Source organism: Coregonus clupeaformis, unplaced genomic scaffold (assembly GCF_020615455.1).
Source record: "Coregonus clupeaformis isolate EN_2021a unplaced genomic scaffold, ASM2061545v1 scaf1413, whole genome shotgun sequence".
Lineage (NCBI taxonomy): Eukaryota > Metazoa > Chordata > Actinopteri > Salmoniformes > Salmonidae > Coregonus > Coregonus clupeaformis.
In genome coordinates this window covers 71,180-87,690 of record NW_025534867.1, presented here as the reverse complement: position 1 = coordinate 87,690, position 16,511 = coordinate 71,180, and the positions used below count along the sequence as shown (strand labels likewise).

At 42.5% G+C, this 16,511-nt stretch overlaps 1 protein-coding gene across 1 annotated transcript; it reads left to right on the top strand.

Moving 5' to 3' along the window:
- Window positions 1-512: 512 nt before the first annotated feature.
- LOC121560536 (cilia- and flagella-associated protein 251-like) lies at window positions 513-11,216 on the top strand. Its single transcript, XM_041873474.2, has 2 exons — window positions 513-1,105; window positions 11,137-11,216. Exons 1-2 carry the CDS (start codon window positions 688-690, stop codon window positions 11,214-11,216), a joined length of 498 nt encoding a protein of 165 aa, XP_041729408.2. The 5' UTR covers window positions 513-687.
- The last annotated feature ends 5,295 nt before the right edge of the window (window positions 11,217-16,511 follow it).

The following is a 16,511-nucleotide window of genomic DNA, read 5'->3' as shown; positions in this document are numbered from 1 at the left end:
TACACCATGTAGGAGCAGTTTGGACCTACTCAGTACTGGTACACCATGTAGGAGCAGTTTGGACCTACTCAGTACTGGTACACCATGTAGGAGCAGTTTGGACCTACTCAGTACTGGTACACCATGTAGGAGCAGGTTGGACCTACTCAGTACTGGTACACCGTGTAGGAGCAGTTTGGACCTAGTTGCCTTATTGGGATATTATCTGTTCATTTGACTGATTTCCTAAATGCAGATGTGCAGTAGTATGGTAGGTTGTTTTAAATTCTCACTCATTAAAGATATTCATTAATCAACACATGCTTCTCTTTGTACGTCTCAATATAATATTATTTAATGAAATAAATGAAAAATCAACTTTTGTCTCAAAATAAAATGAACATTTCCCTTGACTGTGTTACCCTTCCCACCCAGCAGATGGCGATGTGCCTGTTTCAGGCGATGCTGCCAGTGTGACGTATAATCTAGTGGACGGAACATTTCTTCAACAACAACAGCTAGTCAATCACCTCCGTAGCTTCATAGCCAAAAAAACATTGAAGCTCTTTAAACTCTGTCGGTGTATATTAGCCACTGTGTTTTAAACACACTTGTCGTATCTACTTGCTAGTTACCCTATTTAATATTTACGTTGTTGTTAGTCAGCTAGCTAGCTGGCAGGGTAAATTATCAGTAGCCTAGGCACTAATGCTAACTGGCTATCTAGCTAACATCCCAACCATGAGCTCACTAAGCTACTCTCCTCCTTCTAAAGAAGAGGTCTGCTGGACGGAGAAAGAAGCTCTGGGGCTGAACATTGTCGTGAAAGAGGAGAAGGAAGAGGAGGATGTCACAGTAAAACAAGAAGTAGAGGGTGGTGAGGCTGTTACCATGAAAGAAGAAGAGAAAGACGTTAAATTGACCGAAGATGAAGAAGCTTTTAGATTGAAAGAGGAGGAGGATGTCACAGTGAAAGAAGAGGGAGACGCGTTCAGAGTGAAAGAGGAGGAGGGGGAGATGACTGTCGCAGTGAAAGATGAGGAAGACATTTTTGGAATAAAGGAAGAGGGGGAGATTACTGTCACATTGGAAGAAGAAGAGGAGACTGGAGATCTGATTAACAACAGTGAGTAATATATTAAAAACAGGAGCACAAACTCTGCAGTTGTTGAACCGATGTGTGGTTTTAAAGGGCCATTCTAATTAAGGTCTACACTTTAATATGTTGTTCTGTAGGAATTGTTAAATCTACAAAGAGTGGGGGGCGGCCAACAAAACGTTAATGGATCAAATGCTTCACATTATATATTTCACTACCTTTGTAAACATCTGAATATCTCTTTCTGTAGTGCTTTACTCAGTGTCTGTGCTTGACATCATATAAAAGCATAAAACAACTCGTGTGTGACTCGTGTCAAGACAAAGAAGGATCATTTTGATCTGGATAAAATTTATAAAAAAATAATTACTACAGGTTATTTAAAATCCTTAAGAGTTTGACGCACCATCAAAATCCGTCAGTTGAAGCTAGAGACATTGAGACGCAGCATGGGCTGAGTCTTAATCCACCCCATCTGCCTGTTGGCCTTCCGCTACTGCGGTGGAAGGTGGCCGAGCTACAGCGGTGTTTGTCAGACCATGATACATCCCGAAAATCGATCTTCTCACGGAAACGTCTGTAGCGTCCGAACGGTTTGGCCTAAAAAACTATTATGGAAAAGGGACTATTTTCTTCCGTTTTGCTCCACAACCCCCTCGTCTGAAGGTAACCCGTACAAACAAATGGAAGTAAGGGGTTAAATATGTGTCCAAAAATATTTCCTGAGTTTTCTTATATCTCCTAGATATGGGACAGACAGTGGATGAATCAAATGACCCTCCATTGTTAAAACAGTGGATGAATCAAATGACCCTCCATTGTTAAAACAGTGGATGAATCAAATGACCCTCCATCGTTAAGATAGTGGATGAATCAAATGACCCTCCATCGTTAAGACAGTGGATGAATCAAATGCGTTATTATCTTAAATATTGAACAAAATGTGGGCTACAGAGAGAAACAGAATAGTTCAATTTGAAACCATATGGCATAAAATATTACAAGCACTAGATATTCAAAGGATGAGGAAGGAGAGAAAATCAGATTGAGACAAACAGGATGGGTGGATATGGTGGGAACATGTGGGTCTGAGCAGGTGGGATGTCAATGTTTTGTAGTAAATGTTTAGTTGTCAATTGTCTTTGTCTAAGTATGTCATTGTAGTCAGAAAAATACAATATAATCTTTCAAAAACATACAGTTATCTATTTAAAAATAAATATCCCAAGTAGAGATATTTACGGGTCCAAAAGACAGTTCGAAACGAAATAATTTCTACAAATGAAACAAAACATACATAAAGAACTGGTTTAGATTATTAAATAGACCTACAATAACAATAATAATAATAAAACTAATCATAAATACGAAAATAAATAAATACAAATTTGAGAAATTGCATCAAACCTGAATAGCGAGTTGAACAAAGTTCTCATCTTTTTCAGCTAAAACGTTTCTAAGAATTGAAAAATCTGTCTGTGCCCTTGAGCAAGGCACTTAATCCTAATCAAATCAAATCATCAAATCAAATCAAATTTTATTGGCCACACGCGCCGAATACAACAGGTGCAGACATTACAGTGAAATGCTTACTTACAGCCCTTAACCAACAGTGCATTTATTTTTAATAAAAAGTAGAATAAAACAACAAAAAAGTGTTGAGAAAAAAAGAGCAGAAGTAAAATAAAATAACAGTAGGGGAGGCTATATATACAGGGGGGTACCGGTGCAGAGTCAATGTGCGGGGCACCGCTAGTTGAGGTAGTTGAAGTAATATGTACATGTGGGTAGAGTTAAAGTGACTATGCATAAATAATTAACAGAGTAGCAGCAGCGTAAAAAGATGGGGTGGGGGGCAGTGCAAATAGTCCGGGTAGCCATGATTAGCTGTTCAGGAGTCTTATGGCTTGGGGGTAGAAGCTGTTGAGAAGCCTTTTGGACCTAGACTTGGTACACTCCGGTACCGCTTGCCGTGCGGTAGCAGAGAGAACAGTCTATGACTAGGGTGGCTGGAGTCTTTGACAATTTTGAGGGCCTTCCTCTGTAAGTCGCTCTGGATAAGAGCATCTGCTAAAATGACTAAAAAAATAAACCATTCCCCTTGTCGGCTTCTTTTCACTATAATCTTTCTCCTCTACCTGTCGTTTTAGTATAAGGAAAAAGGCCTCCATCTTCACAATGAACAGTAACCTAGGCCAAGGCTCCGTTCACTCGCTCCCTCTCTCTCCTCAGCAGCAGGCGCACGTGACGTGAGCAGTCGGAACCAGTTTCAGCTGGACATAAGCTGTACGTTTTATGGTGTTGCAATGGTCTGACACAGATAACAAGCTCCACGCGGTCATCAGGAGGGGTCCAGTCGGTAAATACATTTTAATTGCACATACCCCAGACTCGTGGCAATTATATCAGATCCAAGACAAAAGTCGGAATTTGGGACCCGGATCCCGGGTCGGATCTAGGAATTCCGGGTCTGTTAGACCCGTGCAGAACTCTAGCACCAACTCCTCTGTAAAGTACAAATGAACAATAAAAGGGGACATGAATAGCCATGCTAGCCCAATGACGACGTGTGCAGAGAAAAGTACAGCCACTAGCTAGCATGTACAGCATTCACAAATCAACAGATACAAAGTTAATGACTGAAATGAATACATATCACAATATCATGGTGGGAAACCATTATAAAACACTGGTAGTAATATCAGGAATGGAACTATTCAGATTCTGGAACTATACAGATTCTGGAACTATACAGATTCTGGAACTATTCATATAACCAAGCTGCTTGATGTCGGGAGAGGTTGTGTTTTCTCTAGCAGGAGGAGCTTGGCTTCTTATATGGTGTTGAGTAAAGCTTAAACCATGTATTTAGATTGTAGGTAGGTATTGTAGTTAGGTATTATAGGTAGTTTACTTAGGTAGTTATTGTAGGTTATTGTAGGTTATTGTAGGTAATTATTGTAGGTAAGTATTGTATTCGGCGGACCCGGCGAAGCACGAGGCTAGCTAACCTACTACTTGGACCAACAAAGCTAGCTAGCTAGCGGGTAGCTACTGGTAACTTTTAGCAACTGTGGTTAGTTGTTTCCAATGTTATTTCACGCTTAAGAGTACCTGTAATTGAGCCAGCTAGCTGCCTACCATTCAGCTGTTTTTCTAACCTCATTATCCGAGGCATTAACGTTAGGTGGTTGGTAGCTGCTGTACTTAATTACAGCTACTGATTGCAGTCTGCCACCCAGACAGCTGGCGTCGGGTAAGTTTGGCTTTATACATAGCTTGGGCTTTGTCGAGTAAGGCTTAAACTATGTATTTAGATTGTAGTTAGGTATTATAGGTAGGCATCGTGGGCTGTATATTATTAGGTATTATAGGTAGGCATCGTGGGCTGTTGTGGGTAGTTGTTGTATGTAGTTATTGTAGGTTACTTTTGTATTCGGCGGTGCGGCGGTGCCGGGTGTAGCACGAAGCTAGCTAGCTAACTCACCTCCTGGACTAGTTGGAGTAGCTATTAGCAACGGTAGCAACTAAATACAATATCCTTTTAGCCAGCTACATTCGTTCGCAGCGACGCCGTTTTTCAAACAAAGTCAACACAGCAGCCATTGCTAGCTAGCCAACACTACCAGCTAGCTGTACTGTGGTAGCTAAATACAATATCTTTGTGCTAGCTAGCCAACGTTTAATTATTGCTGCGTTATGAAAGAACTAGACACGGACACGAATTATCTGTTTAGTGTGTTAACACACTATTGGTAGTTTGTTGTAACCAAGTATTGGTGCTAAACTGTGTGTTATTGGATGCTAGCATGCTAGTTAGCTATGGCGTCATAGTTAGCTAGCTGAATAAAGTAAGTTGAGTCTATTCCTTGAAACATTGAACCGCTGTAGTTTACAACAATTCTAATTTCTAAAGTGGAAGTTGGGAGAGTTTTATTCGGGTGGTTCAGTGAAACAATTATAGTTTCTGAGGTGGAAGTTGGGAGAGTTATATTTTTTTGGTAAGGGAGGCCCTGCTCTCTCCTTTCCCAGATGTTTAGTTCATTTCATTCCGATCTCCTCTGCATTATTGTAGCCATCTGCTACAGCCTGTCAACTATGCCTCTGCCTATCCCTGTTCTCTCCTCTCCGCACAGGCTACACAAACGCCTCACACCGCGTGGCTGCTGCCTCTCTAACCTGGTGGTCCCTGCACGCACCACACACCTGGAGTTCCAGGTCTCAGGCAGCCTCTGGAACTGCCGTTCTGCTGCCAACAAGGCTGACTTCATCCCAGCCTATGCTACCCTCCAGTCCCTCGACTTCCTGGCGCTGACGGAAACATGGATTACCACTGAAAACACTGCTACTCCTACTGCTCTCTCCTCGTCTGACCATGTGTTCTCGCATACCCCGAGAGCATCTGGTCAGAGGGGTGGTGGCACAGGAATCCTCATCTCTCCCAAGTGGTCATTCTCAATTTTTCCCCCTAACCCATCTGTCTATCTCCTCATTTGAATTCCACGCTGTCACAGTCACTAGCCCATTTAAGCTTAATATCCTTGTCATCTATCGCCCTCCAGGTTCCCTTGGAGAGTTCATCAATGAGCTTGACGCCTTGATAAGTTCCTTTCCTGAGGATGGCTCACCCTTCACAGTTTTGGGGGATTTCAACCTCCCTACGTCTACATTTGACTCATTTCTCTCTGCCTCCTTCTTTCCACTCCTCTCCTCTTTTGACCTCACCCTCTCACCGTCCCCCTACTCACAAGGCAGGCAATACGCTTGACTTCATCTTTACTAGATGTTGCTCTTCTACTAATCTCACTGCAACTCCCCTCCATGTCTCCGACCACTACTTTGTATCCTTTTCTCTCTCGCTCTCCTCCAACACTACTCACTCTGCCCCTACACAGATGGTAACGCGCCGCCCGCAACCTTCGCTCTCTCTCTCCCACTACTCTCTCCTCTTCCATCCTATCATCTCTTCCCTCTGCTCAATCCTTCTCCCTCCTATCTCCTGATTCTGCCTCCTCAACCCTCCTCTCCTCCCTTTCTGCATCCTTTGACTCCCTGTGTCCCCTATCCTCCCGGCCGGCTCGGTCCTCCCCTCCAGCTCCGTGGCTTGATGACTCATTGCGAGCTCACAGAACAGAGCTCCGGGCAGCTGAGCGGAAATGGAAGAAAACTAAACTCCCTGCCGACCTGGCATCTTTTCACTCCCTCCTCTCTACATTTTCTTCATCTGTTTCTGCTGCTAAGGCCACTTTCTACCACTCTAAATTCCAAGCATCTGCCTCTAACCCTAGGAAGCTCTTTGCCACATTCTCCTCACTGCTGAATCCTCCCCCCCACCCCCTCCTCCTCCCTCTCTGTGGATGACTTTGTCAACCACTTTGAAAAGAAGGTTGACGACATCCGATCCTCGTTTGTTAAGTCTAATGACACTGCTGGTCCTGCTCACACTGCCCTACCCTATGCTTTGACTTCTTTCTCCGTCTCTCTCCAGATAAAATCTTGCGACTAGTGACTGCAGGCCGCCCAACAACCTGCACGCTTGACCCCATCCCCTCCTCTCTTCTCCAGACCATCTCCGGTGACCTTCTCCCCTACCTCACCTCGCTGATCAACTCATCCTTGACCGCTGGCTATGTCCCTTCCGTCTTCAAGAGAGCGAGAGTTGCACCCCTTCTCAAAAAACCAATACACGATCCCACTGATGTCAACAACTACAGACCAGTATCCCTTCTTTATTTTCTTTCCAAAACTATTGAGCGTGCCGTCTTTAGCCAACTCTCTTGCTATCTCTCTCAGAATGACCTTCTTGATCCAAACCAGTCAGGTTTCAGGACTGGTCATTCAACTGAGACTGCTCTTCTCTGTGTCACGGAGGCTCTCCGCACTGCTAAAGCTAACTCTCTCTCCTCTGCTCTTGTCCTTCTAGACCTGTCTGCTGCCTTTGATACTGTGAACCATCAGATCCTCCTCTCCACCCTCTCCGAGCTGGGCATCTCCCGGCGCGGCTCACTCCTGGATTGCGTCCCTACCTGACCGGTCGCTCCTACCAAGTGGCGTGGCGAGAAGCTGTCTCCGCACCACGTGCTCTCACCACTGGTGTCCCCCAGGGCTCAGTTCTAGGCCCTCTCCTTTTCTCCCTATACACCAATTCACTTGGCTCTGTCATATCCTCACACGGCCTCTCCTATCATTGCTACGCTGACGACACACAACTAATCTTCTCCTTTCCCCCTTCTGATAACCACGTGGCGAATCGCATCTCTGCATGTCTGGCAGACATATCAGTATGGATGACGGATCACCACCTCAAGCTGAACCCTGGCAAGACGGAGCTGCTCTTCCTCCCGGGAAGGACTGCCCGTTCCATGATCTCGCCATCACGGTTGACAACTCCGTTGTGTCCTCCTCCCAGAGTGCGAAGAGCCTTGGCGTGACCCTGGACAACACCCTGTCGTTCTCCGCTAACATCAAGGCGGTGACCCGATCCTGCAGGTTCATGCTCTACAACATTCGGAGAGTACGACCCTGCCTTACACAGGAAGCGGCACAGGTCCTAATCCAGGCACTTGTCATCTCCCGTCTGGATTACTGCAACTCGCTGTTGGCTGGGCTCCCTGCCTGTGCCATTAAACCCCTACAACTCATCCAGAATGCCGCAGCCCGTCTGGTGTTCAACCTTCCCAAGTTCTCTCACTTCACCCCCCTCCTCCGCACACTCCACTGGCTTCCAGTTGAAGCTCGCATCCGTTACAAGACCATGGTGCTTGCCTATGGAGCAGTGAGGGGAACGGCACCTCCGTACCTTCAGGCTCTGATCAGTCCCTACACCCAAACGAGGGCATTGCGTTCATCCACCTCTGGCCTGCTGGCTCCCCTTCCTCTGCGGAAGCATAGTTCCCGCTCAGCCCAGTCAAAACTGTTTGCTGCTCTGGCACCCCAATGGTGGAACAAGCTCCCTCACGACGCCAGGACAGCGGAGTCACTCACCACCTTCCGGAGACATTTGAAACCCCACCTCTTTAAGGAATACCTGGGATAGGATAAAGTAATCCTTCTCCCCCCCCCCCCCCAAAAAAAAAAAACATTGTAAAGTGGTTATCCCACTGGCTATAGGGTGAATGCACCAATTTGTAAGTCGCTCTGGATAAGAGCGTCTACTAAATGACGTAAATGTAAATGTAAAAATTCAGATTCTGGAACTATTCAGATTCTAGAACTATTTAGATTCTGGAACTATACAGATTCTGGAACTATACAGATTCTGGAACTATTCAGATTCTGGAACTATACAGATTCTGGAACTATTTAGATTCTGGAACTATTCAGATTCTGGAACTATTCAGATTCTGGAACTATTCAGATTCTGGAACTATTTAGATTCTGGAACTATACAGATTCTGGAACTATACAGATTCTGGAACTATTTAGATTCTGGAACTATTTAGATTCTGGAACTATACAGATTCTGGAACTATACAGATTCTGGAACTATTTAGAATCTGGAACTATTCAGATTCTGGAACTATTCAGATTCTGGAACTATTCATATTCTGGAACTATACAGATTCTGGAACTATTCAGATTCTGGAACTATTTAGATTCTGGAACTATACAGATTCTGGAACTATACAGATTCTGGAACTATACAGATTCTGGAACTATTCAGATTCTGGAACTATTTAGAATCTGGAACTATTCAGATTCTGGAACTATACAGATTCTGGAACTATACAGATTCTGGAACTATACAGATTCTTGAACTATTTAGATTCTGGAACTATTTAGATTCTGGAACTATACAGATTCTGGAACTATACAGATTCTGGAACTATTTAGAATCTGGAACTATTCAGATTCTGGAACTATTCAGATTCTGGAACTATACAGATTCTGGAACTATTCAGATTCTGGAACTATTCAGATTCTAGAACTATACAGATTCTGGAACTATTCAGATTCTGGATCTATTCAGATTCTGGAACTATTCAGATTCTGGAACTATACAGATTCTGGAACTATACAGATTCTGGAACTATTCAGATTCTGGAACTATTCAGATTCTGGAACTATTTAGATTCTGGAACTATACAGATTCTGGAACTATACAGATTCTGGAACTATACAGATTCTGGAACTATTCAGATTCTGGAACTATTTAGAATCTGGAACTATTCAGATTCTGGAACTATTCAGATTTTGGAACTATTTAGATTCTGGAACTATACAGATTCTGGAACTATTTAGATTCTGGAACTATTTAGATTCTGGAACTATACAGATTCTGGAACTATACAGATTCTGGAACTATACAGATTCTGGAACTATTTAGAATCTGGAACTATTCAGATTCTGGAACTATTCAGATTCTGGAACTATTCAGATTCTGGAACTATTTAGATTCTGGAACTATACAGATTCTGGAACTATACAGATTCTGGAACTATTCAGATTCTGGAACTATACAGATTCTGGAACTATTTAGATTCTGGAACTATTCAGATTCTGGAACTATTCAGATTCTGGAACTATACAGATTCTGGAACTATACAGATTCGGGAACTATACAGATTCGGGAACTATTCCGATTCTGGAACTATTCAGATTCTGGAACTATACAGATTCTGGAACTATTCAGATTCTGGAACTATTTAGATTCTGGAACTATTCAGATTCTGGAACTATTCAGATTCGGGAACTATACAGATTCGGGAACTATACAGATTCGGGAACTATTCCGATTCTGGAACTATACAGATTCTGGAACTATTCAGATTCTGGAACTATACAGATTCTGGAACTATACAGATTCTGGAACTATTTAGATTCTGGAACTATACAGATTCTGGAACTATTTAGATTCTTGAACTATTTTGATTCTGGAACTATTTAGATTCTGGAACTATTTAGATTCTTGAACTATTTAGATTCTGGAACTATTTAGATTCTGGAACTATTTAGATTCTGGGGAATTATATCAAATGAAATTCAACACGTGGACTGTTTCAACGTATTTCTGTCTCCAATAAAACAAACATTTCAATTTATTATACTCAAAATGTCAAGGGTAGCCCCATCTTAACTTAACCCCTTATGTACCATTCTAGCCCCATCTTACCTTAACCCCTTATGTACCATTCTACCCATCTTAATTTAACCCCTTATGTACCATTCTAGCCCCATCTTAACTTAACCCCTTATGTACCATTCTAGACCCATCTTAACCCCTTATGTACCATTCTAGACCCATCTTAACTTAACCCCTTATGTACCATTCTAGACCCATCTTAACCCCGTATGTACCATTCTAGACCCATCTTAACTTAACCCCTTATGTACCATTCTAGACCCATCTTAACTTAACCCCTTATGTACCATTCTAGACCCATCTTAACCACTTATGTACCATTCTAGCCCCATCTTAACTTAACCCCTTATGTACCATTCTAGCCCCATCTTAACTTAACCCCTTATGTACCATTCTAGACCCATCTTATCTTAACCCCTTATGTACCATTCTAGCCCCATCTAGCCCCATCTTAACTTAACCCCTTATGTACCATTCTAGCCCCATCTTAACTTAACCCCTTATGTACCATTCTAGACCCATCTTAACTTAACCCCTTATGTACCATTCTAGCCCCATCTTAACTTAACCCCTTATGTACCATTCTAGCCCCATCTTAACTTAACCCCTTATGTACCATTCTAGCCCCATCTTAACTTAACCCCTTATGTTCCATTCTAGCCCCATCTTAACTTAAGCCCTTATGTACCATTCTAGCCCCATCTTAACGTAACCCCCTTATGTACCATTCTAGCCCCATCTTATCTTAACCCCTTATGTACCATTCTAGACCCATCTTCTTAACCCGTTATGTACCATTCTAGACCCATCTTACAGGGATTACCCATGAATCATGACTATCAACCAATCAGCATCCAGGATCCACATTTACGGTTTTATAATGAGGGATCTAGTCTGGATTAAACCTCATTGGAAGAAGAGCAGGAGATTTCATTTAGATATCTCTCTGTTTAACTAAATACTCTGTCTTTGGCAGGAGAGAGACCAGACTCTCATTCTGACAGACGCAAGAAGAGTTCTTCGGGGAACCAGACACAGAGATGGCCAAACCAGTGAGACGACACCACTGCTCCCAGTGTAGTTTGAGTTTTAAGTGGTTATGGAAGCTTATACAGCATGAGGGGACACACACATGGGAGAAACCACACCCCTGCTCCCAGTGTGGAAAGAGATTTACCCTGTTAGGGAACCTGAAAAAGCATAAAGGAATACACACAGGAGAAAAGCCTTTCCAATGTTCCCAGTGTGGAAAGAGATTTTCACGATCAGAGCACCTAAAATCACATGGTAGGACACACACTGGGGAGAAACCACACCACTGCTCCCAGTGTGGAAAGAGATTTACCCAGTTAGGGAGCCTGAAAAAGCATAAAGGAATACACACAGGAGAAAAGCCTTTCCAATGTTCCCAGTGTGGAAAGAGATTTTCAGGTTTACAGCACCTAAAATCACATGAGAGGACGCACACAGGGGAGAAACCATACCATTGTGCCCTGTGTGGAAAGGATTTTACCCAGTTAGGGAACCTAAAAAAACATGAGATGAAACACACAGGAGAAAAGCCTTTCCAATGTTCCCAGTGTGGAAAAAGATTTTCACGATCACAGGAACTAAAATCACATGAGAGGACACACACGGGGGATAAACCACACCACTGCTCCCATTGTGGAAAGGGTTTTACCCAGTTAGGGAGCCTGAACAAACATAAGAGAATTCACTCTGGAGAAAAGCCTTACCACTGCGCCCAGTGTGGAAAGCGTTTTACCCAGTTAGGGAGCCTGAACAACCATAAAATAATACACACAGAAGAAAAGCATTTCCATTGTTCCCAGTGTGGAAAGAGATTTTCACGATCACATGACCTAAAATCACATGAGAGGACGCACACAGGGGAGAAACCGCACCACTGCTCCCAGTGTGAAAAGAGTTTTACCCAGTTAGGAAGCCTGAACAAACATAAGAAGAGAATACACTCTGGAGAGAAATCTTAACATACTTTCCTGGACAGAGGACCTTAAATCACATGACAGAATAGAGAGGCTGTGTTCTGACTTATTTATTTATTTTTAAATGAAATCATATTGTTTATGATATTGTCCCCTTTAGCTCAGTTGGTAGAGCATGGCGCTTGCAACGCTAGGGTTGTGGGTTCTTTTCCCATGGGGGGCCAGTATGAAAATGTATTGACTCACTAACTGTAAGGCTCTGGATAACAGCATCTGCTAAATGACTAAAATGTAAAAAATATGAAATCTTACTCAGAAATAGGCTTAGTTTTGTTTGAGTTTTTCCCGCTCGAGACATGATCATGTCTAAAATCAAATTACAATTTAAAAAAGTTTAATTTGGATTGATGGAATACAAGTACTGTATGAACCCTCAGATGTTCATTATATGATTTGGATATTTAAAACATGTAAATGACTAAATTGATTAATCCAATGTGTATTTCTTGATTTTAACCTTGAAACCTCTTTAAGTTAGTTATTGTGTTTCATTGACTTCATTTGTGTACTAGTTTTCAAGCTAAAGATGTATGAAAACTACCTCATGAATGTTCATTATATACATCTACATGATGTATTGTTACACCATGTAGGAGCAGTATAGACCTAGTCTGTTCATTATATACATCTATATGATGTATTGTTACACCATGTAGGAGCAGTATAGACCTAGTCTGTTCATTATATACATCTATATGATGTATTGTTACACCATGTAGGAGCAGTATAGACCTAGTCTGTTCATTATATACATCTATATGATGTATTGTTACACCATGTAGGAGCAGTATAGACCTAGTCTGTTCATTATATACATCTATGTGTTGTTACATGTAGGAGCATTAAAGAGCTAGATGCTTATTTTGATACTGTCTGTCTGTTTGACTGACTGACTGAATAAGAAATTGCCTTAAATACAGATGTAAATCATTTATTCTCACTCATTAAAAATCTTCACTAATCAATCAACACTTACTTCTCTTTGTACGTCTCAGTATAATATTGTTGGCTATTTAGTTAAAAGAAAAACAGCTTTAGGTCTGAAAAACAAAACTTTTCCATCAATTTCTGGTTCAGTAGCTTCAGCCCAACATCACAAGTGCCTGAATTATTTATTTCCACCATTGCACTGTATACACAGAGAACCAGCATCATAGACACAGAAAACCAGCATCATAGACACAGAAAACGCTGCATCATAGACACAGAAAACCAGCATCATAGACACAGAGAACCAGCATCATAGAAACAAAAAACCCTGCATCATAGACACAGAGAACCATTATCATAGACACAGAAAACCAGCATCATAGACACAGAAACCCAGCATCATAGACACAGAAAACCTGTATCATAGACACAGAAAACCAGCATCATAGACACAGAAAACCAGTATCATAGACACAGAAAACCTGTATCATAGACACAGAAAACCAGCATCATAGACACAGAAAACCAGTATCATAGACACAGAAAACCAGCATCATAGACACAGAAAACCAGCATCATAGACACAGAGAACCAGCATCATAGACACAGAGAACCAGAATCATAGACACAAAAACCCTGCATCATAGACACAGAAAACCAGCATCATAGACACAGAAAACCAGTATCATAGACACAGAAAACCAGCATCATAGACACAGAGAACCAGCATCATAGACACAGAGAACCAGCATCATAGACACAGAGAACCAGCATCATAGATACAGAAAACCAGCATCATAGACACAGAGAACCAGCATCATAGACACAGAGAACCAGCATCATAGACACAGAAAACCAGCATCATAGACACAGAGAACCAGCATCATAGACACAGAAAATCTATATAACATTAACAGAAAGAAAACCCTGCATCATAGACACAGAAAACCAGCATCATAGACACAGAAAACCAGCATCATAGACACAGAAAACCAGCATCATAGACACAGAGAACCTGCATCATACAGTGCATTCGGAAAGGATTCAATCCTCTTCCCTTTTCCAACATATTGTTACATTACAGCCTTATTCTTAAACGGGTTAAATTGGGGGTTTTCCTCATTAATCTACACATAATATCCCATAATGACAAAGCAAAACGTTTTTTTTTCTTCAAATTTATAAAAACAGAAATACCTTATTTACATAATAAGTATTCAGACCCTTTGCTATGAGACTCGAAATTGAACTCAGGTGCTTCCTGTTTCCATTGACCATCCTTGAGATTTTTGTGTTTTTGAGTCCATCTGTGTTAAATTCAATTGATTGGACATGATTTGGAAAGGCACACACCTGTCTATGTAATGGTGCACAGTTGACAGTGCATGTCAGAGTAAAAACCAAGCCATGAGGTCGAAGGAAATGTCAAACTGAGCAATCGGGGGAGAAGGGCCTTGGTCAGGGAGGTGACCAAGAACCCGATGGTCACTCTGACAGAGTTCCTCTGTGGAGATGGGAGAACCTTCCAGAAGGACTCCCCAAATACAGGTAAGCTTGTAGCGTCATACCCAATAAAACTAGAGGCTGTAATCGCTTCCAAAGGTGCTTCAACAAAGTACTGAGTAAAGGGTATGAATACTTACAGTACCAGTCCAAAGTTTGGACACACCTACTCATTCAAGGGTTTTTCTTTATTTGTTATTATTTTCTACATTGTAGAATAATAGTGAAGACATCAAAACTATGAAATAAAATTTGTTTTATATACCTTTTGATTTTGGATCCCGCAATGCTGTTAGCCACAGTTGCTGTGACCGCTACTATCTGTCCCGGGATCCTGCCAAAACGTCTCAAGTTGTTTGCCGTAGCTAGCTACTAGCCTAGCTGGTAGCTATCAAGCTAGCAGGGTTTTTCCACGAACAGCTTGAACACAGCCGCGCTGCGCGGTTAGCCCTTGGTGGCTGGGACCGCGGAGGTGTCCCACGCTAATTGTGGCTGTATTCCCTGCTACCTGACCTGGCTGAAACTGTGTTGTATAGCTACCAACATTAGCCGATGCTGCTACCAACATTAGCCGATGCTGCTACCAACATTAGCCGATGCTGCTACCAACATTAGCCGATGCTGCTACCAACAGCAGCACGTGCAAAGACGATGCTTTCGTGTTCACCGCTCTGAGAGGATTTAAAGGAGGACACATCTTTTTAGTTTTCGCCATTTTTGTGTGTTATTTTTTTTAGAATTCCCTGTAAGGAGAGAGACAAGGAAGCCCAGAAATCCTAGCTGGCCGGCAGTCTCAAATGGAGGACGCTATTGGACGTTTTCAACGCTGCAGGAGCTGTGTTTATTTTGCTTTATTCCGGGACAATGTGGACCGCCCGGACTTTCAATGTAGCAACTGTTTGCTTGCAGAGAACTACAGGGGCGAAGTGGCTACTCTTAGCAAACAAGTGGCAAACTTACACATTTACATTTTAGTCATTTAGCAGACGCTCTTATCCAGAGCGACTTACAGTTATTGCATACATTATTTATTTTTTCATACCCCCTGTTGCAAACACCATGCTCTATCAACTGAGCTACATCCCTGCCGGCCATTCCCTCCTCTACCCTGGAAGACGCTGGGCCAATTGTGCGCCGCCCCATGGGTCTCCCGGTCACGGTCGGCTATGACAGAGCCTGGATTCTAACCAGGATCTCTAGTGGCACAGCTACTGGGGAATCCTCCACAAGCTACTGGGGATAATAGCGCACAGTACTGCCACTCCTATTTGCCATCTCTTCAATCGAAGCTTACAAAAAGTGTGTGCCCTCAGGCCTGGAGGGAAGCAAAAGTCATTCCGCCACCTAAAAATAGTAAAGCCCCATTTACTGGCTCAAATAGCCGACCAATCAGCCTGTTGCTAAACCTTAGTAAACGTTTGGAAAAAATTGTATTTGACCAGATACAATGCTATTTTACAGTAAATAAATTAACAACAGACTTTCAGCTTATAGGGAAATTGATAATAGAAAGACGGTGGCTTGTTAGACCAGGAAATATCACATTTACATAAGTACTCAGATCCTTTACTCAGTACTTTGTTGATGCACCTTTGGCAGCGATTACAGCCTTGAGTCTTCCTGGGTATGACACTACAAGCTTGGAACACCTGCATTTGGGGAGTTTCTCCCATTCTTCTCTGCAGATCCTCTCAAGCTCTGTCAGGTTGAATGGGGACCGTCGCTGCACAGCTATTTTCAGGTCTCTCCAGAGATGTTCGATCGGGTTCATTTCTGGGCTCTGGCTGGGCCATTCAAAGACATTCAGAGACTTGTCCAAAACAGTTTGGACCTACACAGTACTGTTACACCATGTAGGAGCAGTTTGGACCTACACAGTACTGTTACACCATGTAGGAGCAGTTTGGACCTA